Here is a 24,285-nt window from a genome sequence, read left to right as displayed (position 1 = left end):
ATATCCATGTAAGTACATTTCTGAAAAACTGGATGTCACATAACATCTTCCAACGAATCTGAGAAAGCTGGGATGCTGGTCATTGGCTCAGCTCGACACATTCATCAGTTTGAGTAGGTGTCAGGAACTCTTGTGTAATATTTTAGAGCCAAGAATTGTGTTGTTACTTTTAGGAACATTTGTTTGTTAATGCTGAGACCCTGGTCCACCATTTTGTTTCATCCGGAAGAGATTACTTTCTGCTCTAGAGAGGAACATCACACATCAAGCGCAAGCACAACAAGCGTGTTCATAGTTCTCCAATTTCTGTTATTGGCCAAATTATACTCACTCATAGGGTTCATTTCTACGCTATGCTGATGATACTCTGATTTATAAAGCAGATGATCACTACAATATTTGGACATTTGAGGCTGTGTTGTTACGTAAACTCCTGCACCTAAATCCTGAAAAAACACTAACAGTAGCTCTCAGAAAACGTGTTATTTTTTACCCTCTTTTGTTCGGCACAATCACCATAAACTCTTTAGCTAAAAGTCAGTCAAATATGTCCATGTCAAAAGTCCTTAAACTATTCAGCTTGCTGCTGCTAAAAGTTTAAAACTAGATAATGTGGCTTTGTGGAGTTTTCACTTATTGGAACAGAGGCTGTAAGTGTAGAGGTTGTTGTACATATTATACATTTTGGTCTAAATAAAAATAAACTTAACTTTACAGTCTTAGGACCAAGGAGTGAAATCCGCTGACCGTCACATTAAACCTGTAATTGAGCTTTTGTCTCCCCCTTCTGACAGTGAGCGTAATTACACAACTCTGTGGACTCGTGGGTAATTTACATGTAAAAGTCATACAATGCAGCTTCAACTCCCACTACCCCTCACATATTTCTGCAGGCTTTACCTTCAATGTTGAGGTTGGCTTTAGTTTTGTCAGAGCCACAGTCGCAGGTGTACTCTCCGATGTTGGCCTTCTCCGCCTTCCTGACTGTCAGGATGCGCTTCTTGCCATCGGTGCTGATGGCGATGTTCTTGGAGGGAGTGATCTCCTTCCCGTCCTTGAACCATTTGACGTCGGCGACTGCTTTGCTCAGCTCACAAACGAGCTTCACCTCGTCCTTTTCCACAGCAGTGTAGTTCTGCAGCTTGGTGGTAAAGTACAGGTCGCCCTCTGCAAAGAAACAGGACGTTCTGATTTCAGAAACCAGGAGTCATGTGTTTGGGAACTATCTTAAATAAACCTGACTTTGTAATTAATTGACAAATTTTCACTTCACTTTTCACTTCTGTTCTTCGCAAACATCCAGTCCTTAGCATCAAAACACTAAAATATCTGGACTAACGTAACATTTCCATTTGTAGACCATAAACTATGTTTCTTGACACTTTATCTTGTCTATTGTTGTTGATGAATTTTGAGACAATTCATTAATGACCTTAAACTTTTTTAGCAGCTAATTATTCTTAGAAAATGACTGAACCTTTTATTTGAGTTGGACGGAACAACATCCAAACATGTAACACTGACCGATGACGGTGAGCATGGCGGTCACAGTCTTGTCCATGGCCTCTACTTTAATCATGGACGTGTCGTCGATGGTGACCTCTTTGAAAGCTAGTGTGTGGATCTTTCCCTGATCCGACATGTGGACCACCTTGCTGGGAAGCAGACGGACGTCGTTTTTGTACCAGACCACCGGGATCTTGTCATGCGAGAGCTCAACACTGAACTCGGCTGTTTCGCGCTCTTTCACTGTCACGTCTTTAATCGGTTTGACAAACTCCAGGCGGATACCTGCCGCAGGAAAAACAGACAATTCAATTTAGCATGTTTGGGGAACTTGTTATAAGGCCGGCTATAGTGACAACAAATCATGGAATAAGTTCAAGCTTTTAATAAAAGCCCGGGTACCCTGGATGATGAGTTTGCCTGTCGTCCTCTTGTCCTCGGCCTCAAACATGTACTTTGCCTCGTCTTCATAGGCAGACGATCGGATCAACAGCACGTACATGTTTCCTTCATGGGTCATCTCGTACTTCTCGTCTCTCTGCAGCTCCTGCGAGCCTTTCAGCCAGCGGAAACTCTTCGGAGGTCTCGAAATCTCGACCTCGAACCTGGCCTCATCCTTCTCGTACACATGAACGTCACTCATCGACGTGAGGAAGTTCAGTGGAAGCTCTGAAGGAAAACAAAAAGAAAGGTTTTTACTTCATACCAGTGAAGTCGGGCTTACAGATAATTCTGGGGCTGACACAGGTAAATATTCAAATACAGCAAAGAGTTCACAAGCCAACCAGGATGCAGAGTTCAGTTTCAATCATTGCAGTTGACAGAGCCAGAAAGAAAAAGTTGGATTTATGATTTCCCTTAATTTTGCCTGTCAGGTTCAGATTCAAGGTTGTGAAGCTTGATGAGGTCAAAATGCAGCAAAGGAGTGAACACTGCCTGAGAAAACGACTTCAGAGGAAAGAAGGCTCATTTCATTTGAACTGGGCTTCTGGCTGTGATCTGAACTGGCTTACTGGTATTTTAAAAGAAAAGGATGATCGTTACTGATGATCTCGGACTGATTTGAACTCTTGTGATGCTTTATAAAGACTGTGCTGGACTGACAGTCTGTCGGTTTACCTTTGACCTTCAGGTTAGCAGAACATTTGGCGTTGGCGGCGGCGTACGACACCTCGCCGGTCATGGCCACTTTACAGTTGTACAGGATCAGCGTGTGTTTGCCTCCCTCCTCGATGATGTCAACATCCTGTCAAATAATATTATGAACAGTCGTTAATAACTGAGAAGAGCTTTTGTTTGTTTCTATGGGGAGATCCATGGGACAGTGCTTACAGAGGAAGGATTGAGAACTTCTCCGTTCAGCTTCCACTGGCCGTGGACGTCGTCCGCAGAGATCTCCACCTCAAATCGAGCCGTCTCCCCATCGAACAGCTCCACGCCATAAATCGGCCGAACAACCTTGATGTCACGAGCTTGTGGGTTTAGAAATTTGGGGAAAAAACAGGTCAGAATCAAAATTTTCTCCATAAAATGGTCTCTATTCTTAGTCTCAAACTTGTTTTACACAAATTATGAAGAACTCTAATTAATGTGGACTTAATCTCGTTTAGAGCGTACTGATCTGTTTGTGTGTGGACAGGTCTGCAGATTAACAGTTTGACAGAATATAACTGACACGTTCATCACGTTTACCTTCAATGTTGATGACGGCCGACGTCTTGTCTGTTCCACAGTCACATACATATTTGCCTTTATTGCTCTGCTCCACCTTCTTCAGGATCAGAGACCTGCGAGTGCCCTCCGACTTCATGACCACCGTCTTGGAGGCGATGATCTCCTTCTCGCTGTGATACCAAACGACGGGGACGTCTTTGCTTAGTTCACAGTCCAGAGTCACCTCGTCTTTCTCTGTGGCCGTGTAATCCTGCAGCTTCACCACGAAGACGGCGTCGCCCTCTGGAACAGAACCCAGAACGAGGGACCGTCAGTTGCAGGAAAACACATTGTTGCAAATGTTACAAAGACCAGAATCTTTAATTTTATCGCAGTTAAAGGACAATTCCTATTTTTCAACGTGGCTCTGATAGTTTCATTTTTAACACTATGAAGACGAGCTGAAACAGCAACTATTTGATAACGGATTCTTTCGCTGTCAAACATTTGCTGGTTCCAGCTTCTTAAATGTTTTTATGTCAGGAAAATGGCTGTATGTGTATTTACAATACTGATGTTGTATTTAAGCATTGAAATGAACTTTGAAAATAAGAGCCAAGTTGTAATAAAGCAGAATTATCCTTTAAACTTGGTCTGACCAAAGTTAAGAGTCAAACTATTAATAACAACAAAGAACCAGTCAAAAGACAGAAATCGGCTTCATAAACTTTAGACGTTAACTTTATCAGTGATGCTGGTAAATGCATAAATAAAGGAAAAGGATGCACTTGTAATTAAATCAGTACATTACAATCACATTCTTAAAGAGATTACTGCCTGATTTCTGCTGTCTGCTTCATCGTGCAGCCCTAATCTAAAAGACAGAAAGAGGAAAGGGAAGTGTGTTGTTACCTATGACTGTCAGTTTTGCCATGGAGTAAATTCCTTTGGCTTCTGCCTTAACCTGGCAGGTATCATCTAGAGTCAACGTCCTCATTTCTAGAGTGTGTTTCTTTCCTTCCACATGTGTGATAACCGTTCGGCTCACGTGGAGTTTGACTTCGTTTCGGTACCAAACCACCGGCACGTTCTCGTGACTCAGCTCGAGCTCAAAGAGAGCCGTTTTACCTTCTTTCACCGTTTGGTCCTGAAGCTGCTGCACAAATTTGAGCCTCATGCCTGTAATATATCCGGTCAGTGCACACAAACAGGGAGGGGGGGGGGTTTGTTGCCATCTGACACTTTAAAGCCACAAACATCGAATGACAACAGAGAGGAAACATGAAGCGTGAGCTTTCTGTCTGCCACTTACCTTCTACGGTCAGCTGAGCGCTACATTTCTGGCCCAACACTTCGATGGTGTACTGAGCCTCATCGTCAAACTCACAGCTGTTTATGATCAGCATGTGTTTTTTTCCATCATCAATTATTTCATATTTAGGGCTCGGGGTGACGATCTCCGCCCCCCTGAACCACATGACCTTTGACACCTCCTTGGTGATGGTGCATTCAAACTTAGCCTGTTTCTTTTCAGGCACAGAAACATCCTTCAGCGGGTCAACAAAGCCCATTTCGATTTCTGGGAGGTGCGAATAATTCAGCAGTTATTCACAAAAAGCATGAACACAGACGAGACTTTCCTTACCGTGACCCTTGCGAAACCAGAGGCCCACAAATGCAGCAGCCCCCAACAGACAACACAAAACAAAGTAGGTTCTGTGCGTGACAGATTTGTACCTTTGACGGTGAGCATGGCGCTGGTGACGGCGTTCAGAGCCTGATAGGACACTTCACCGGCCTGATCCAGCTGCACCTGTTTCAGCGTGAGGAAACGTTTCCGGCCTTCAGCTTTAATGTCGCAGGTCTGAAAAAACAAAGACCAAACACATCCTTCAGTTTTAGCTCCAAAAAGAAACAAAACTCTTTGAGACATATCAGCATGTTTCTCTACAAAATTGAACACAACAGACTCATGTTAGTGTTGGATTTAGTCTTTCCCTTAAGTAGCTGCCTTTTTTCAGAACATTTCCAACTTTCTTTTAAACTTTACACGCTTTTCTTTGAGGTACAGTATCGCCTCTGTGTAGGTCCACATTTCTTGGCTGCTTTTTAAAAATCTTACCGGAGATCTCATCAGCACCTGGCCCCTCAGCTTCCATTCACCGGCTACATCATCCTCAGATATTTCAGTGTCAAAGTTGGCTTCCTCCTTCTCCACCACCTCCACACTGGAAAGAGGCTTCAGGATCTCAGCCTCGCGCTCTGAAGCAACATGGAGAGGGAGTTAACAGGAAATAGTGCACATCCTACCCTCTTTTCTGACTCAGATGGTCCTCATGACTTTCTAACACGGTTCCACCAACCTCCAAGTGTGAGCTTGGCCGTGTATCTGCGATCCTCAACCGCAATGGTGTAGTCTGAAACATCGTCGGGCTGGCAGTTGTTGATGGTGAGCGTCATGTCCTTCCCGTCTTTGTTAATCTGCACCTTATCAGAAGGAACGAGCTCGTTGTCTCCTTTGAACCACTTCCAGTTGGGAGTGTCCTTGAACAGCTCGCATTTGAACGTGGCCTTGGCCTTGGGTTTCACGTGCTGGTCTCTCAGAGGCTTCACCAGCCAGTCTTTGATGATTTCTGAGGAAATTAAAACAGTGTCAACTCTGAGGTCTGAATGAGTCTGATGTGAAAGACTCCATCTGAAAAAGGCTAAAGGTAACAGTTTGTTCCAAGTCGGAGAAACAAGTCAAAGCAGCTGAGGACGGAGCTAACAACTCCAACATGGCTGTGCTCAACTGTTAAATTACCATTTTTCATCCTAGCTCAAGCTAATAGAAAGGTTTTAACTCACTGCAACCATCTCAACTCAAATCTTTTACTTTGTCAGCCTGCACATCAAAGACTGCAGATCAAAACTAGCTGTTAGCTTTAAGTATAGTGTACAGTAGAAAAGTCAGATTGAACTGCAGTACAATAGCAAAATTACAAATTAAACATGATGTGAGAGATTTAGTTTATCTTAAAGCTACAAACCGACATAGTAATACAACGCTTTCCCCCTGAAATTTGTTAGCTAGTTAGCAATCTAACATGCTAGCTGCTCTGGTCCTGATGTTATCATGGTAGCAAAAATCAAGGCCTCGTCAGAAAATAACAAGGAAATAAAAAGAAATGCTAACAGGTCAACCAGCTTTGGTGGCTCTGCAAGGATAAAAATGCTTTAAGACAAAACGTTGGGTTGAGCTTCTTGAATATCTTCTGCTTTCCTAAAGTCTTTTTCCTCAGCTTGCTGGCAGGTAAAAGCATGATTTATGACTTCTGAGGAAATTATTGACTCGACTGCTTCTTCTGTTACTTTTCTAAGTAAATCTGGTAAATCTGGAAACCTTTGTTATCAAAATGTTTTAGATAGATAGATATTTATTAGTCTTTCGTAAATTCATAGTGTGTCATACAGCAAACATCAGCCCAACAACAACAACAGGCCGACAACTGCGTTACCAACACAAACATCTCCCGAGTGCTGTACAAGTAAGGTGCAGCTCCCCGACACCCCGAGATTCAGCTCTGTTTTATTGTCTCATTGTTTGTTAGGAAATCCAATACTAGTAGGCACAAATGACCTGCGGGCCCGGCTGGTTGGGAGGGATGGCGCCCTGTACCGTCTGCCTGATGGTAACAGCTCATACTCCCAAACAGGGGATGTGGTACATCTCTAATAATCACCTGCCCCTTCCTCACCAGTCGGGACTCGCAGGTCGTCGTCGTGCTAGTTTGCTGTTCTCCGGCAATCTTACTGGACATATTAACTATCTTACGCAGTTTATTTTATTATTCACTGACAATGTGAAATACCAGGCAATGGAACAAAAAGTCAGTATGCTTTCCACAAGGGAGCGATAGAAGAGGACCAATATATCTCTGCCCACAATAAACAGTCTTAGTTTACACATAAAATATAGACGCTGCAACCCTTTCTTATAAATAACATCTGTATTAAAACTCCACAACACTTTAACATCAATTTATAATCATCTACCATTTCAATTCTCTCTCCATCCAGAGGGAGTGGTTGGTGGGTGTCTGAAGCCAAAAATGATTTCTTCCATTTTCTGGGTGTTCAACAGAAGAAAACTTGCCCTACACCAACCCACAAACTGCTCAACCCACTCCCAGCAGCTGGTCTCCTCGTCTTCTTTAATCAAACAAATGATTGCTGTATCGTCAGCAAATTTTATAGTAACATGGCTGAGGTGTGTTTTACAGAAGGTTTTTGGTAAACTTGGATTGGATTCAAATTGTGTTGTTAACGTTCTGGTTATGTATTTTGTTCCATCCTGGGTGTGAGCATTTTGTTTGGGAAATTACAGATAGAAAAAGTTCTGTCTCATCTCATCATTGTTTTGGTTTTTATCTGGAAGGTGTTTCAGCCTGAATGTTAACTATCAGTGGAGTTGGTTCATCTCTACTACCTGCTGCTGACTGCTTACCGATCACTTTGACCTGGGTCATCGTCTTGACGTCCTCCTGTCCGTCTACCTCACACGTGTAGCTGCCGCCGTCATCGTCTGTGGAGTTCTGGATGGTCACAGCGTGCTGCATACCAATGATATTAATGGCCACTTTTCCAGCCTGTTTCTTCAGGATGGCGCCGTTACGCTTCCAGATCACATCTCTCTCTTTGTTCAGCTCACAGGTCAGGTACATAGGCTGACCCTTTATACAAGTTGTCTCTGGTTCCAGTTCTTTCAGCCATTTTACAGGTAGCTCTGCACGAAGAGATGGTCGTTTAAAGAACAGTATTTTTAATACAATAAAGGCTGGGATCCAAACAATTTCTTCCAATTATTTATGCCAGTACCATACCTGAGTTTGAGTATTTTGTGATGCCTACAAAATGCCTAGTTGACAAAATAAGTCAAACTTCTCTCGGAAGTAAATAAAAAAACAGTAGTTTACATTTACTCATTTTACATATTTGGCAGACATTTCATCCAAAGCGACGTACATTTGAGGAACAGCGTACAAGCGTCAACACAGTAAGAGATCTACAAGTGACAACAGATATTAGTAAGAGCAGCAATAAATACTAATAAGAGCAGTTAGTGTGTAAGGCATCGATGGGGTAAATACCTAGGGGAAGAAGTAAGAGTTAACGAATAGTGCAACCAATGCAAGAAACTGTAAGGAGACAGAAGAAGAAGAGCACAGGAAGCGCATTGCAGAGGTTTACCTTCAACAATGAGCTTGGCTGTGCATGTTATTTCCTTTCCAGCGTTCTTGGCCACACAGGTGTATTCTCCAGTGTCAGACAGCTGGACATCAATAATGTTCAGCTTGCGATCTTTGCCATCAGCAGTGAACTTGTGCTTGGGGCCCTCGCGCAGGTTACTGCCATCCTTCATCCATGACGTGATGGCAGTGGAAGGAGAGACCTCACACTCAAACACAGCAGACGAGCCGATAGACTCGGCTTCCTGCAACACGATGTCCTGAATCTTCTTGATGAACTTTAGGGGGACGGCTTTGAGCTTGAATCCCCCGAAGGGTTCTTCTGGTGGTGACGGGCCTTTCCCGCCTGGCCTCAGGCCCCGGCCCCTGCCACCGTCACCAGGAGATGGGGTTTGTCTCGCTGCAACACCACATACAAAAATTCATGTAGTTAGTTTCAGATATAATATGATCGGACAGTGGACAGTGTTTTTTTAAGACCTTCTCGTGAATTAGACGTCAGTCAGTCGACATAATCTCACATTTAACAAACGTCAACAGTTACATAAGATTATGTTAATACTGAGAATCATGCAGTCACTGGTTACGAGCTTCCAGCGGGATTCTTTAAAGAACCACAAAATACAAGAAAACATAGACAACAAACCAGATACAACACGCAAAGAGTAAAAGAAAGATATGGCGATCTCCAGCACCTGTGATGCTAATTAGCCGAACACAGCAGACAGACTACCCACCTGTGGTTTTACACACAGATAAAACGTGTGACTGCAGAACATCCTAAACATAAGAGTAAAGATCTTCTGTTCTCTTTTAGCCTTTATTGTGTCTGTTTTAACTCACCGTTGTGAGTCAGCATCATTCAGATTTTACACAACATTAAACACAAGCAGTCGTGTGAGAGACCACGGAAATTTGGATTAAAAGGCTAATAACTAACAAGATAGAACTCTTTAGGTACTTGGCAGATTTTGATACTCTTTGTGCTTTATACACATTTCAGTTGGTATCAAAAAGCCACACGTTCGATATCCGGCCGTGTCGTGTTGATTGTCACAAAACTTTGGGGCCATGATTAAAGACGAAAACATTTGTTAGATTTTGTTGGAAAGACAAGACAAAAAAAAACAACTTAGACTTCCACAAACTGCTAGTGATTATCTAGAGCAAAGAGCAAAACTGTTAGACCACAGCTTTAATTTCATTTCATTCATACCCCCAAATCCTCTGCCTCTGCCTTTTGGTGGCTCCTCTGTTGGTTTTCCATCTGGACAAGAAACAATAAGATGCGTTTTAAGTGTCTCTGTCAGAACTCACTGCTGAAGATGAAAGATTTGAGCAACACTAACAGGAAACATGCTAAATCAAACACATATTCTTGTCCAAATGAGAACATTGAAGGGACATCACGAAGATGAATGATGTGATGAAGAGGATGAAGATTGCTCTTTGACAAATGGATGAATAACGGCACAAAATGACCAAAGGGACAAACACACACGGAAGACAATGCAGGAAGGTTGTTGTGAATGACACGAACACTGATGAAGACGAACACTCAGCACTTGATGATTGATGTGGATGACAGACATGTAATGGACAGCAAGAGGACATCGCCATGGGTGAATGAATGAAAACGATGAGCTGTAGATGATCAAATGGTTCGAGTGATTAAAAAAGGATGTGATGAGGATTAGACGAGTCATCTGAGATGGATGAGCGGGCTCCAGAATCATCTGATGTCGGCCTTCGTCTCACCTCGTTTGCCACCAGGGAAGCCTGGAGTCTCCAGCGCCCCCTCCACCCCTTCACCTTCCCAGTCCTCTGAAGGAACCAGTTCCCAGCCCCAGGCCTCCTCCTCTTCCTCGCCTTCCGTTTCTTCTGCCTCCGCTTCGAACACTTCCTCCTCTGGCTGGGTGGGTACCTTCTTCATCTGCACGGATCCAGGAGAAACCTCCTTCAGCAGGGGGACCCGCCCTTTGCTGGGCTTGTCTGGTTTTGAAGGCTCCTCTGGGGAAGGCTTCTTCGGGACCTTTTTGAGTGTTACAGCTTCAGCAGAGTCTTTTGGTGAAATAGTTTTGGGAATTCGTTTGATTTTTTCAGCACTTGGCTTCTTCTCAGCCGGGACACGTGCCACTTCTTCAGGTTTTGGCGATGGCGTCTTTTTAAGCTCGACCTTCTTTAGTTGCTCAATAGGTTTGAGAGGCTTTTCTTCTTCTACCTTGTCTTTACCAACTCTTGGCGAAGGAGTCTTTTTGAGTTCGATAGCTTTCTTTAAGATATCTGTTTGTTTTTGTGGGATTTCGCTCTCCGATTCTTTCTGTGTGATTGCTTCCTTCTTTCCTGGTGGACTGGGCTTCTTGGGTTGAACAGCTGGCTCCTCTTTCTCCTGAGCTTTCTCCTCCTCTTTTTTCGGCGTCACAGTCTTTTCAGCTGTCCTAAGCTGCTGTTCCTTCGGCTCTATAGGAGTTTCGTCCCTTGGAGTTCGACTGGGTACCTTTGTGTCCAGCGGCTTCTTTTTCTCTACCTCGGAGGCTTCATCTGGTTTTTCGTCAGGCTTGTCAGCTTTGGTGAAAGGCTTCAACACGACCTGTCCTTTCTCTTCATCTGTTGTGGAAATCCTTTTAGGTTTTACGCGGAGCTTGTCGGTAGCTGTAGGTTCCTCATCTTTGGGTACTTGATCAACCTTTTTCCTCTGCGGAATCTCCTTCTGGTCGTGACTGACATCAGGAGTTACCTCTGGACTCGTCACGGAAGCATCTTCGTCTTCTCTGTGTTTTATAGCAGTGGACGGTTGATCTCTCTGCGGTGTCTCACCTCTATTGAATGGAGTGCGTTCTGTATCAGTCTTTGCTTCACCTTCTTTCTCAGCTTTTGGTGGTTCAGCTGCCTCGGGTTTCTTCGGTTTTTCAAATGGTTTCAGTGTCACTACTTCTTGCTCTTCATCTTTCTTTGGCAATTTCTTTATTTTCTTTTTGGTTAAATCTGGCTCAGGCTCTTCCTCTTTCTGCACTTTAGGGCTTCTTGTCCATCTTGATTTCTGATCTTCTGCCTCTAGTTTTTCAGGTTCCTCCATATACCCCAGTTCAGATGCCTCTTCAGCTGCAGTGAAGACTCGTTCACTTCTCCCAAGTGTTATTACCTCTTGATCTTCTCTTACACGAAGCTTCTGAACTGTCAGTTCTGTATCATAATGTCTTGTCACTTCAACTTTATGAGTTATGACTTCCTTCTCAGGCTCTTTGGGCTTAGTTGGCACCTTTTTCAGTTTGATCTTTTGTGGCTCTTCTTCCGGTTTCCCTGATTTTTCAAAAGGTTTTAGTTTGACGGATCCCTTCTGCTCATCTGCCTTTGGCAGTTTAGTTATTTTCTTCTTATCTACATTTGCCACATCGGGTTCTTCCTCTTTCTGTGGTTTTGGGGTTCTTGTCCATCCTTCTTTCTCAGTTTTCTGTACAACTTCAACCATTTCAGCTTCCTCAAAATAGCCAAACTGAACCGTCTCTTCCTCTGCAGTGAAGACTCGTTCAGTTCTTCCGAGTGTTATTATGTCTCGATCTTCTCTGTCGTGAAGTCCATGAACCGTTAGCTCTGGATCGTGATGCCTCGTCACTTCTGCTTTATGAGTTACGACTTGTTTCTCAGGCTCTGGCGGTTTCACTGGAACTTTCTTCAGCTTAACAACCTCTGGTTCTGGTTCCGTCTCTTTGGCTTTTCTGGTGAACTTACTCTTCAGCTTAGGCGATTCAGGTGTTTTTGCTTCCTGAACAGGAATCTTACCCTTTTGCTTAAGAGGTGGCACTGTGGTTGAGGCAGCAAATACACTTTTTATAACATTCACATACAGACATAAAGGAAACTCAATGTAATGCATGACATTTTTACAACTCACACACCACTGAAGAAGTCTGAGAGAATCTAACATAGCAATATGTATTACATTTTACTGCCCTTTTTAAAATAAAGATTTGGTATACCTTTAGTTGGTCCAGGCGCTGAAACTGGTTCCTTGTCTGCAAGAATTTAAATAAGATCAACATATAAGTGTATGCAATACAAACAGTGTTAGGAAAAAAACTAAATCAAAGACAAAGAAGGTTAATACATTTTTGAGACAGACAGATACTTGAGTTAAGAAAGTGTGCCATGCATTTAAAAGTGATGTTTTGTCATTGTAGTGTACAAAGTTACATTAAAGTAACTCCAGATGCACCAAGTGATGTTAAGATAAGGATATCTGGCCTCAACAGATACTGTTAATACGAAAGCCTTGAATTGGATCAGAGAACCAACAGATTTAGACAGAGTTAGACAGTGAATGCATTTCTTAAATCAAAGCTCAGATTGCTTTGCATGAAGACATAATAACTATTTTAAAGACTGGGGACAAACAGAAGAGAACAACATAAATTCAAATGACAGTTACAGAAGAGATGTTACCTTCTGGCGGAGATATTTCCTCTGATACAGGAGAGGGTTCAGCCTTTACGGCTGGTGGAGAGGGTTTCTTCTCCACTGGTGCAACTTGAGCTACAAGAATGCCAACTTGATTAAATCACTGGCAAAGATCTGGTAAACAAGCAACAACTGACAAACCAGCCACAATTAAAGAACTCCAACCAACAGATATCTTTTTGGCAGGAAAAACGGAAATGAACAACATGTCAGAGACTACCTGCAGAAGGAAGAACTTTTTCTGCTGGAGGCTTTGGTTTTGGTGCAGATGGTTTCTTCTCCTCTGGAGGAGACACTTAGGAGTAAAAGATACCAAAGATCACGACCAAGAGAACAAAATATTTGACAGTGACAAGACACATAGGAAAGATTCAAGATGTTTTTGAATGAAGACAAGAGCAGATAAATAAAACACAACACAAAAACAGCACCAGACAACATCTTACATAAACACAGTAACACAAACAGAGGAAAGTGTTTTAAAGTGAAAGATCTACCTGCAGCAGGAGCGACTGTGGCTGCAGCAGCAGCAGGAGCAGAAGGCTTTGGTGCAGATGGTTTCTTCTCCTCTGGAGGAGACACTTTGGGAATACAAGATGCCAAGATCACGACCAAGACAACAACATGGTCAATTAAGACAGACAGTTGCATCGAAACAATGCAAGATAAGACTGGGGACACAGGAGAAAGCAAGTCAAATGACAAGTGAGGAGAAAGATTACCGTGAGGACACATTTTGGTCAGCAAAGAAAACATAACAGGAAACAGACAGACGTATAGTTTACAACAACAAACAAAACCAATTTAAGAAACTACCTGCAGGAGGAGCAACCTTCTCTGCAGGAGCAGGAGGAACAGGTGAAGGCTTTGGGGCTGGTGCAGATGGTTTCTTCGGCTCTGGAGGAGATACTTTGGGAATACAAGATTCCAAGATCATAACCAAGAAAACAATAAGCTTGGTGAAAACATAACGAGTAACACGAAAAGTTTGAAACCTGAAGAAAAGCGAGATTATAAGAACACCACAAACAATGGACAAAAAGAAACAGAACATGGCTGATTCTTGACGAGCCAGCAAAGATAAGGAAACTACAAACTGAAGAGACTACCTGCAGAGGGAGCAACTTTGGCTGAAGGAGGAGTAGGAGGAGGAGGTGAAGGCTTTGCTGCTGGTGCAGATGGTTTCTTCTCCTCTGGAGGAGACACTTTAGGAATACAAGATGCCAAGATCACGACCAAGACAACAACATGGTCAATCACTACTTTTTAACGGCAAAAGATGATTTGGACATGAATTATTACGAACAGCACGGACAAGTAGAGGAAGTGACAGGATTGGAGATGTGAAAGAATGTCAACTGATGAAGGAAAAACCAAAACTCAACAATGAATGACCAAGAAAGGTTCTTTAGTACACGGTTTGCCTTGTACATAGTCACAATGGATTAACACAGCTTACTGTACGATGTGAGGATTAGTGTGAACTGTACCATTTTTCTTGTTACTCAAGACAATTTTGGAAGACGTGCGAGTAAAGAGTAAATGTGACATGTTAATATCTCTTTAAAGAGGGGTTGATCTTATGGCGATCACGGGCCTGTGCGGCTCAAACAAAAAAGAATACCTTTCTCAAGAGTTTCTTGTTCAATCTCCTGTGTTCCCTTCTTCGTTTTCTTGTTGACTTCTCTTGTTGGTGGAGGTTTAGTCGCCGTGGATCTTGGTTCTTCAGAAGAACATACCTCGGGTGTGAGTATTTTTTGTGCCAGAGCAGCAGGTTTCTTGGAAGGGAGAGTTTCTTCTTCAGGGGGATGAGCTTTCTGCCGTGGAACTTGAGACCTTTTAGTTGGCGCAACTTTGTCTTTAGAGATAGGTTTCTTAGGTAGAGTCACTTCTTCTGTCTGAAAGTCTTCTTTAGGAGCAGCAACTGCTTTAGAAAGTGCAGGAGAGGTCTTCTTTGCAGGAAGAACAGTTTCTGTTGATGGAGAAAATTTTTCCTCAAGTGAGACTATTTTCTCAGGTGAAGGAATTCGAGCTGGAACTGGATGTGAAACGTCCCTACTTGCTGGGATAGATGTTGCTGGGACAAGTTCTTCTTCGAACGACACTTCTTCTGACACAGGTACAGTGTCTTCGAGATCCATTTTTCCTGCTACTTTGGGAATTTTTATTTCATTTCCTTTTTTGGCAGGGACGGCTGTCATAGGATGAGAGGGGGTTGTTTTGGGAAGAATTTGGGTTAAGTCTTGTTCAAGTGGAGGCGGAACCGTTTTTCTAAGATGCATGGATGTTTCAGATAGAACTTCTTCCTCTTCAGAGTCAGCTTGCTTCAAAAGAGTGACTTTTTTGGGTACTCTTGGCTTCTTTGGTAGTGGGATTACTTTAGACATATCAGAGAATTTAGTTGTAACAAGATCCTCCATTGTTGAGACAGTTTCTTCTTCAATTTCCTCATGATGTACTGACGGAAATGATTCCGGAAATTCTTTCTGCTCGGGATAAGCTGAGGCAATGTCAGCATCCTTGAGCTTCTTTTCTTGAGGAGTTTTCTTGTAAGCCAGAACCTCTTTTTTGGATGTCAATCCAGAAACTTCTTTCTTAATAGGACGAGTTACTTCAGGTGAAGGTGCGACATCTCTTTTTAATGAATGGCCAGCTTCCTTTACAAGTGGAGAGACAGACCTCAGAGACATTTCTTCTCTCTGGTCCAATGCTTTGTCTTCTGAAACAAAGTCTTCTTCATCACGAGATTCAGTTTCCTCCAGATTTTCAGTCTCATATTCTGTGTATGCTGGCTCAACTTCCTCTACTGACTCAGTATCTTCAACCTGCCGGTCTCCACTGCACCATGTGGAAACTTCACCCTGTTCCTTTGCAAGAACCCTCTGTTGCTTTATCTCCCTTTTCAAAGTGATTTCTTCTTTCGCAATTGACTCCACTCTCCTTTCATATATCTTGACTTTCTCTTGCCTGTATTCAGCTTCTGCCAGAAAAATCCTTTCTCCACCATCCCTCTTCACACAAGACTCCCTGCTGTCTTCAAAAACTACTGTTGTGTGCTTAAGATCAGCCTCCAGGGGAACTGGGGTAATTTCAAAGATGTCACCCAAGATTGAAGATTTGCACCATGGAGCGATGGCCAAGAGGAAAACAACACAAGACAAAAACCATCAAAACACAAAACACAGATTTCAGTGGGGTATATATCCTACTGTAAACCCTACGTGTAATGAATCTACACCTCCCTGCTGTGATTCTTTAGACTTTTGCTGGACTGATACTTTTCCAGAAAGAATATCATCTGTCAACTTGTCAAACTGATGGACATTTGCGGACTTTCCAAAAGTACCTGAGAAACAAGTTTAAGCAAATGTTAGATGGGAATACACGCTTTGCTTTAGCTAGTGGTGTTGTTTCCTGTGATATCTCCCTCTGTTTTACTGTTTTGATCAGTGATATGATGTAGCAAACAGTCAACACACATGACACCACAGACATCAGGACAAAACCTTAAACAATGTTGCTAAAGGCACCTCAGAATAAAATATGCAAATAGCGAGTTAAAAGATCAAGATGAGTAAAGATCAGTTAGTAAGAAGTTCAAACTGGTCATACTTGCAGATATATCTACCTTGTTGCTGAGGAATTGTTTTTGGGGTTTCCAAGTCTTGTGGTGGTGCTGGTGCTTGGTGGCGCAGCACTGGTTCCTCTCTTACAAATTTTGGAGGCTCTGGACTTTTTTCCAGCTCTACTGGTGCTTCTGTAAAAATTTTGTTTACAGCCGGAACCTTCGCTGGTTCTTCTGGAACCTTCTTTGGTGCTTCAGAAACCCTTTTTGGTTCTCCTAGTACTTTCTTGGGTTCTTCTTGAACCTTCTTTGGTTCTTCTAGTACTTTCTTAGGTTCTTCTGGAACCTTCTTTGGTGCTTCAGAAACCCTTTTTGGTTCTCCTAGTACTTTCTTGGGTTCTTCTTGAACCTTCTTTGGTGCTCCAGGAACCTTTTTTGGTTCTTCTAGTACTTTCTTAGGTTCTTCTGGAACCTTCTTTGGTGCTTCAGAAACCCTTTTTGGTGTTTCTGGAACCTTCTTTGGTGTTTCAGGAACCCTTTTTGGTTCTTCTAGTATTTTCTTGGGTTCTTCTGGAACCTTCTTTGGTGCTCCAGGAACCTTTTTTGGTTCTTCTAGTAGTTTCTTAGGTTCTTCTGGAACCTTCTTTGGTGCGTCAGGAACCTTTTTTGGTTCTTCTACTACTTTCTTGGGTACTTCCGGAACCTTCTTTGGTGCTTCAGGAACCTTTTTTGGTTCATCTAGTACTTTCTTGGGTACTTCTGGAACCTTCTTTGGTGCTTCAGGAACCTTCTGCTTTTCTTCTAATACTTTTTTGGGTTCTTCTGGAACCTTCTTTGGTACTTCAGGAACCTTTTTTGGTTCTTCTAGTACTTTCTTGGGTTCTTCTGGAACCTTCTTTGGTGCTTCAGGAACCTTCTGCTTTTCTTCTAATACTTTTTTGGGTTCTTCTGGAACCTTCTTTGGTGCTTCAGGAACCTTTTTTGGTTCTTCTAGTACTTTTTTGGGTTCTTCTGGAACCTTCTTTGGTGCTTCAGGAACCTTCTGTGTTTTTTCTGGTTTTGTTTCAGCGATATACATCGGTGCTTCTGTCTCAGGTCTACCAGCCAGCAGATGTGGTTTTCTTGGAGGTTCAGATGTCTTTGGTTCTGAGACAACTTTGAAGAACATTAATTTATAAGATGATTATCTTGTTAACAATATTTTGAAAAAAAGTAAAAGTCACACTCTAACGAGTGCTCAAAGATATTCATAGAAGGCTTTTTGGAAAGATTACTTTCCATATGATACTTTCAACAGACACATAAATTGATCATACTAAACAAACTTGAAACTGAGGAACAATACAAACACAAAACAGAACAGTACAACAAAGCAACCCATTAAGAGCGTATTTGCAGTACCTTTAGTTGCAACTGTAACCCGTGGTGCAGACGGTGGAATTACAGGTTCCTCTGGTCTGGGTATGTCTTGTACTTAAGAGAATATTATGGATTGTTTAATCTACAGGTAATGACTGAAATGGACTGGAACAACTTAATTCAAAGTCTAAAAGAAGATATCAAAGGTCAACAATCAATACCTTTAGCTGGAAGATGATCCGGTGTGGAGGGAGTAACCTTGGCTGAAGTTGGCTGAACTACGGGTTCTTCAGACTTTGGTATCTCTGGTGCTTTAAAAAACATTTTATATAATTTTCAGTAACCTACTTGTAACCATGAAGGCTTCATCATCACAGTCCACTCTAACGAGTGCTTAGCACAAAGATAAGTACAAAACACATAATGTGAAAACATAAAAGACAGACCGGTTGTGACAACACATATCAAAGAGTTCAAAGATGGGAAAAGACACTGTCTTCCAGGTACCTTTTAAACTATCTTCAACCTTTGGTGGCGTAATCTTGGCAGCAGCAGTTGGCTGAACTATGGCTTCCTCTGGTTTGGCTACAGCTGGCACTTTGGAGAACATTGAAAGGTTTTCCAGTTTTATTATACATTTATCATAAGGTTATTCAAGGAACAAGGTGTGAGCTTCATTATTAATATACTACAGCCATGACGTTCATTTCTAGAATTAGTTTGTAGAGGGATTATATAGAAAACTGAAAAACCCAAATGCTTTCAAATCCAGACACATTAGACAAAGTTCATCATCTTAAAAGATCCAGCTGAAGAGGTTAGCAGAGAAGAACATCTCATAATATTCAAGATTTACACAAACGTGTTAGAGTGATACACTTAGATCACAGCAACATGAATCAAAACAACAAGAAAGACAGACTGTATAACACAAAGTCTTTCCAGTTGATCAGTAGTAATGCAAAGTGTTACTACTTTACCTCTCTGTTCAGGGGCTTCTGGTGTTTTCTTGGTAGGTTCGACTTTAGGTGCTTCAGGTTCAGGCTTAACTTTGGGCACTTTAGGCTCATGCGCAGCTGGTTTCTGAGGTGCCACTTTAGGCTCAGAAGGAACTGGTTTTGGCTCCGGTTGATAAGGTTCAGGAGTGATCTTTCTGGGAACGCTCACTTCTTGCTCAGGTTCTGGTTTGGTGTTTAATGAAGATTCGTCAAGGTTAACAAAGAAATATTACTGTGAGCCAACACAGAGCACACACAGCTGTAAGAGTTTAAGGGTAAAAGAAGGAAAAGATAACACACAAAACATTGTCAGACGGACTGACAGATAACCAAACAACTGACAGACAGCCAAGAACACAATGCTCCTTACGCATTGTAAGAACACTGAACTTAGCTTCAGAGTCACTTTAGACAGCATTAAGTTATGCAGACAGCACTCAAGAAAAAAGATGAAGTTCATCCTAAGAGTAAAATCCCAAGTGCAAAATGTCATAACCTTTCAAATTTCATGCTAAAAGTTGTGAATTTGCAGTTTACCAGTTTACCAACAGATTCTTCTTAAATGTCGTATCAAAATAGAGCAAATGTAATGTGTGTTTTCAAAAATAATTATTTATATATTAATATATGTAACATTTATAAATACTGCTGTTAGAAATATGGAACGTGTAAAAAAGTCAAGAAATTTAATTTAGAACATACGGTAATATGTAAATATTGTAAAATAAGTCTGTAAAAAATGTAAAGATTTTATTTTACAAATTTTGACAAATATCTATTTACATTACTTTTTTAAATAAATTCTAAAGACTTTCATGTATTGTGATGCAAAGTAAGCACGTGCACAAATACAGGTCATAAAAATATTCTGTGTGCTTGTTCTTTTGAGTTAATTTGATGTTTTTGCAATTTTTGACACAATTTAACTTACTCTTTTTAAGTAAGTTTTATATAAGAATTAAGAATGTGAGCCAAGACAGACTCAGTAACCAAATAATAAACATTACCTGCTGGGGCCGGAGGTTCCTCTCGCCGAGCCGGAGCAGTGACAGTAACTTCAGGCTGTGGCTTCTTTGCTTCAGGTACTTTAAAATATTATCACTGATTTCAGTTTTCTCACCACGATAAAAAATCAACATCAAGATTCTTTTATTATTAGGAATTTAAGAGAAGCAGAAATAAATGAAGAAAGGAACACACAATCAGACTGAACACGAAAGATGCATAAAGAGATCAAACTAAAGAGAGTACATACATACAGAGAGTGGTAAAAATAAGAGGAGGTATTTGCAGATACCTTTGACTGGAGCTGGAGGCGGAGCTTCCTCCTCTCGTCTCCTGTAAACCTCAGGAACTTGAAAGATCAAGAAAGTAAACATTAAAACTACGACGGCGGAGCTCTACTCTCTACTGAACAGAAAGCTCTAGTGAGGTTGAATAAGAGCGTCAGAGAGGTGAGTCGGGGTGAAGAAGAGTCAAATAAGAGGATTAAACATGACAGCAGACGACAGACGAGACCAAAAGATGATTTACAGCAAAAACAGTTCAGGTGCTCAAACACTGAGTTACAGCTGCGAGGAAAGAAAAGCTTCTAAAAGCAGCAGGTTCTGGCGTGTGAAGCGTTTAGGCTAGCAGAGAGGCGGCTTCGTTATGTTACAGCCCACAAGCTCTGTGGAACAGCCAGCTTGCCTTTCTAAAAAGCAATTATACCTTCAGGGATTTCTTCTCTTATCTCGACCCGAGTCCTCTCAATTTTTTCTTCAACAGGTTTTTTCTCTTCTGTTGAGGAAGAAAAGTGAACTTAGAAATAGAAACCTGACTTTGACACGATAGGACTGTCACAGGTCTTTAATCACCTGAGGTTATTCAGGAGGAAATGAAGTGGTGATGAAGTGAAGGTAAAAACACAGCAGGTTAAAGGACAGAAGATGACACAGACAGACAGGGATGACGGGTTTTATATTGATGATGGAGTTATTGTTAACGCCTGTGACAGAGGAGAACCGAACGGATCCCGTCTCTTTGCTGATTATTTAATAATCAAATGTTAGAAAAATATGTGGTCAAACGTTTCATCACTACAAAGTTTAGGTTTGTGCAGAAGAAGAGTACATGAAACAACCATAAGAGTTCTGGGATTAATCTCATCTGACACCAAATTAAATTAAATTAATTTTAGATTTAATCTCAAAATCTTTATGTCAAATTGTAGATTTTAATTTAATTAATTTAATCTGAGAATTTTAAATAAATTTTAACTCTAGGAATTATGAGAATGGCGCCCGAAACCTCGTACATAAAAGAGTCAAACTCGGACTAATCTCAGACCTAGAGTTAAAAAATGGGATTTAAAGGAAATCTCTATCTTCATAAGTCAGAATTGTAGAGGTTTTAACTACTGACTTATTCTGATTTTGAAATTAGATCTATGAATTTTATCTCAGAATTCTCAGACTCCTTTAATCTCAACATTTTTAACTTTCATTTAATTATGCAATTTCACATTCTGACCTTGATCTCATAATTTTGAGATTAATCTCAGACTTTAACTTGATTGTTTTTTCATGAGGCCGTAATCCTCTTCTGTGCATTTGTTTTCTTTTAGTGATATTTGAAAAAACATTTCAGAAAGTGAATGAATTGTTACTAAAGTTAAATTACTGAGTTGTTATTAGAGACGGCTTCACACATCAATGTGGGATTTCAGTTATTAGGACGGACGAGGGTTGAATAAATATCCATCAAAATAATCACACAGTTATTCAAGATGAGATTCAAAGGATGATGATGACGATGGTTGTGGTGATGATGAAGGTTACATTTTAGGATGGTTGTGTTTGAATGCAGAAACTCACATTTCTTCACTCAGTCACCCGAAATAAGAATTAACAGTGTTGGAAGTTAGTGCTAATTTAATAGCTGTGCATTCGTTGAGTACCTTTCACTGTTCTTTCTTCGTAGTGATAAAATTCGGAGGAATCTTTTGATAGAAAAAGACATTAATGAGTGAAACAGGCTGAGTGAGGTCGGTGTTAAAGAGTTAAAGGTAAGTCTGATGGTCGAATCTGATCTCACCTCTAAGAACCATCGAAGCTGCCTCTGAAACATGAATGGATGTGTCTGGGACGTCTAAAGGTTTAGCCACAAACACAACTATTACTACAACGTTGAAATTAATAGAAATATTTTTAAAAAATGTGTGTTGGGACAGTAAAACTTCACATTTCTTCCATTTCACAATGAAAATGTACTAATGTTCACCGATCTGCCGATCTGAGATATTGGTAATGTTTTTCTTGTACTGTGATGTAACAACAGTGAGTCGCAGGATACGCTCTCATTGTGACTTTAATTCAAATTTTTACTGGGTTAGACCTGAAGACATGTTCAGTTTTACTGTCAAGAATTTACGTTTTAAAATACTCACCCTGAGGAACCCTTCCTAACCCAATTTCTGTGAAAGGACAAGGTACAGCATGTTATTATAGCTGCTCACTGAGTTCAACTTTGGTAACTTCAGCTATGTGAAACGTACAGACCTTTGCCTGAAAGGTAAAGCTCAGCTGTGCTCCGAGCTTCTCCCTTCGGCTCCAGACGAGCAATCACAGAGTAAACGCCTGACGGAGGGGAGACATTATTAATGCTGATTATATTACTTAATGTTGGTCAGATAAAGTTCATTTTTGAAGACGCAGAAAGTGGCACAACAAAATCTATCTGCGCATCTTTGTAGTTGGTGAACGGCTGCAGCTGGCGAGCTAACCGCTAACAGGCTAGCCAGCCAGGTACATGCTATCACTATTCTGGCACAACAGCTCTTTATTCTGTACTGGACCGTTTACTCCTCCTGACATTTTGTTCCAACCTGTTCTCATTCTCAAGTCGTCACATATTGACATGTGGTTAAGACCCGTTGGCGTCAGTTTGAAGCGCACTAGGAGATGCCCAGTAGCGTTGTATTTAAACGCTAAAGGTAGGTGTAGAATATTTAACAGAAATGTCAGAGAAAGGAGGCAGTTGGGGTGGGCCAGAAACAGGTTCAAGCGGCTGGTTTTGTTTCTGGTTTGAACCCAGACGTCTTGTTTATCACAGCCATGTGTAACGTCAACTACTGACGTAACTATGCTCGCCGTAGCCTGGTTTATGCGCTCCAAACCAGCTGATTGACACGCACATATTTCGCATTTTCTTTTTTGCGACATTTCAAAAGTCCACTTAAAATTCACATGACAATTACATGGAAACATAGCTACTGTTATTTCAAGCCAAACCATGATTTTTCCCAAACCTAACCAAGTGGTTTTGGTGCCTGAAACTAAGCAAATGTGAAGTTTAACAACTATAACCACTAGTCTAACCACACGTAGCATATTTACTCTCGCTAACTTGACCACGGAGCCCTACACGTCCAAAATGGACGCTAAAGGGTACTCAGAGAAAGCGACGCCAAGAGGTCCTGACCAAGAGTCCATATATGATGAGTTGGGATGAGAATGTGTTGTTTGTCCTCTGAAGGGAAAAACTTTGTTAGCTTGGTCGCTAACAGGATGCTATGTGTCCACAGTGCATACAATTTTTATCAGCATGATGTCCTCGTGTCTCCTGTGAGTAAACCTGCTTCAATACAACTGGAAAGTAACACAAGCTAATGAGCTACGATAGCTTCCTTCATGTTGGTCAGGACGGCTTGTTGTTGGTCAATGGGGTGAATTCATGTGTTCACTAAAGAAGAACTTGATCCAGAAGATTTGAGTGGATTTTCTTCACCCCTGCGACTGAAGTGATTTGAGTTTAGATGCTGGTGTGAACGTCCCTCTACCCAGTTCCATTTAATATGTCCTCATTTAAGGCTGAGAATAGTATTCGGATTAACAAGTTCACTCTTTAGTTTTTTATTGTCGTTCTACATATTTGCAAATTACTAAATGTATTTTCAAATTGTTTTTTGGGGGCTAAAACAATAGCTACTGGTTTTATTTTACTGGTCCTGTCTACTACATCCTACCCACCATTAACACACATCAGCTTTGGCCCAAACCAGCTAAATACTAAAACTGCACGGTTCAATCAAATCATTAACATTTATTTGTCAGTCCTAATATAAGACAAGAAAGCAGACTGATATCATTTCATTCTCTGTCCAATCTAATTTAAAACACTGAGCTTTGGAGGGAAAACGTTTCTCTGGCTTGGTTAGAAATGTCCTTCCAGACTGAAATATGAAGTTTAAATTCAGTTTTAACAAACCTTCATCCTTTGGTGTAACGTTGCGGATGGTCATAAAGTGTCGTCGGCCGTCAGTCCTGAAGTTATATTTTGGGCACTCTTTAAGCTCCCATGAGTCTTTGTACCACGTGACGGTGGCGTTGTCGAAGGACAACTCGCACTCGAAGGTGGCACAGTTGTGTTCACTGACCTCGATGCTTCTGATGCATTTAGTGAACTGAATTTGGTCGGCTAAAACCAGACAATCAGATGTTAGTTATAACATCGACTATTCTGTTCCGGTAGTATTTGATGT

The 24,285-nt window shown here is 41.4% G+C and overlaps 1 protein-coding gene across 1 annotated transcript in view; it reads right to left on the bottom strand.

The window, feature by feature from the left end:
• Positions 1-24,285, bottom strand: part of LOC119903609 (titin-like) — a gene marked incomplete at its 3' end in the record, with an annotated part of 160,496 nt that overhangs the window by 74,496 nt on the left and 61,715 nt on the right. The window contains 27 exon segments of the mRNA XM_038719851.1: positions 901-1,167; positions 1,525-1,791; positions 1,909-2,175; positions 2,626-2,752; positions 2,839-2,978; positions 3,199-3,462; positions 4,897-5,023; positions 5,282-5,421; positions 5,523-5,792; positions 7,646-7,924; positions 8,389-8,787; positions 9,604-9,654; positions 12,365-12,400; positions 12,828-12,917; positions 13,063-13,137; positions 13,340-13,423; positions 13,659-13,751; positions 13,952-14,047; positions 14,467-14,814; positions 16,471-17,553; positions 17,809-17,880; positions 17,988-18,077; positions 18,274-18,363; positions 18,747-18,947; positions 19,772-19,849; positions 20,062-20,118; positions 20,475-20,543. Coding sequence (XP_038575779.1) covers positions 901-1,167; positions 1,525-1,791; positions 1,909-2,175; positions 2,626-2,752; positions 2,839-2,978; positions 3,199-3,462; positions 4,897-5,023; positions 5,282-5,421; positions 5,523-5,792; positions 7,646-7,924; positions 8,389-8,787; positions 9,604-9,654; positions 12,365-12,400; positions 12,828-12,917; positions 13,063-13,137; positions 13,340-13,423; positions 13,659-13,751; positions 13,952-14,047; positions 14,467-14,814; positions 16,471-17,553; positions 17,809-17,880; positions 17,988-18,077; positions 18,274-18,363; positions 18,747-18,947; positions 19,772-19,849; positions 20,062-20,118; positions 20,475-20,543 — 5,160 coding nt within the window.

The sequence above is a fragment of the Micropterus salmoides genome, unplaced genomic scaffold, assembly GCF_014851395.1.
Source record: "Micropterus salmoides isolate LMB-PRFRI ecotype aquatic unplaced genomic scaffold, ASM1485139v1 Ms_hic_scaffold_15, whole genome shotgun sequence".
NCBI lineage: Eukaryota > Metazoa > Chordata > Actinopteri > Centrarchiformes > Centrarchidae > Micropterus > Micropterus salmoides.
The sequence above is the reverse complement of the archived record's forward strand: the minus strand, read 5'-3'. Positions and strand labels throughout refer to the sequence as shown.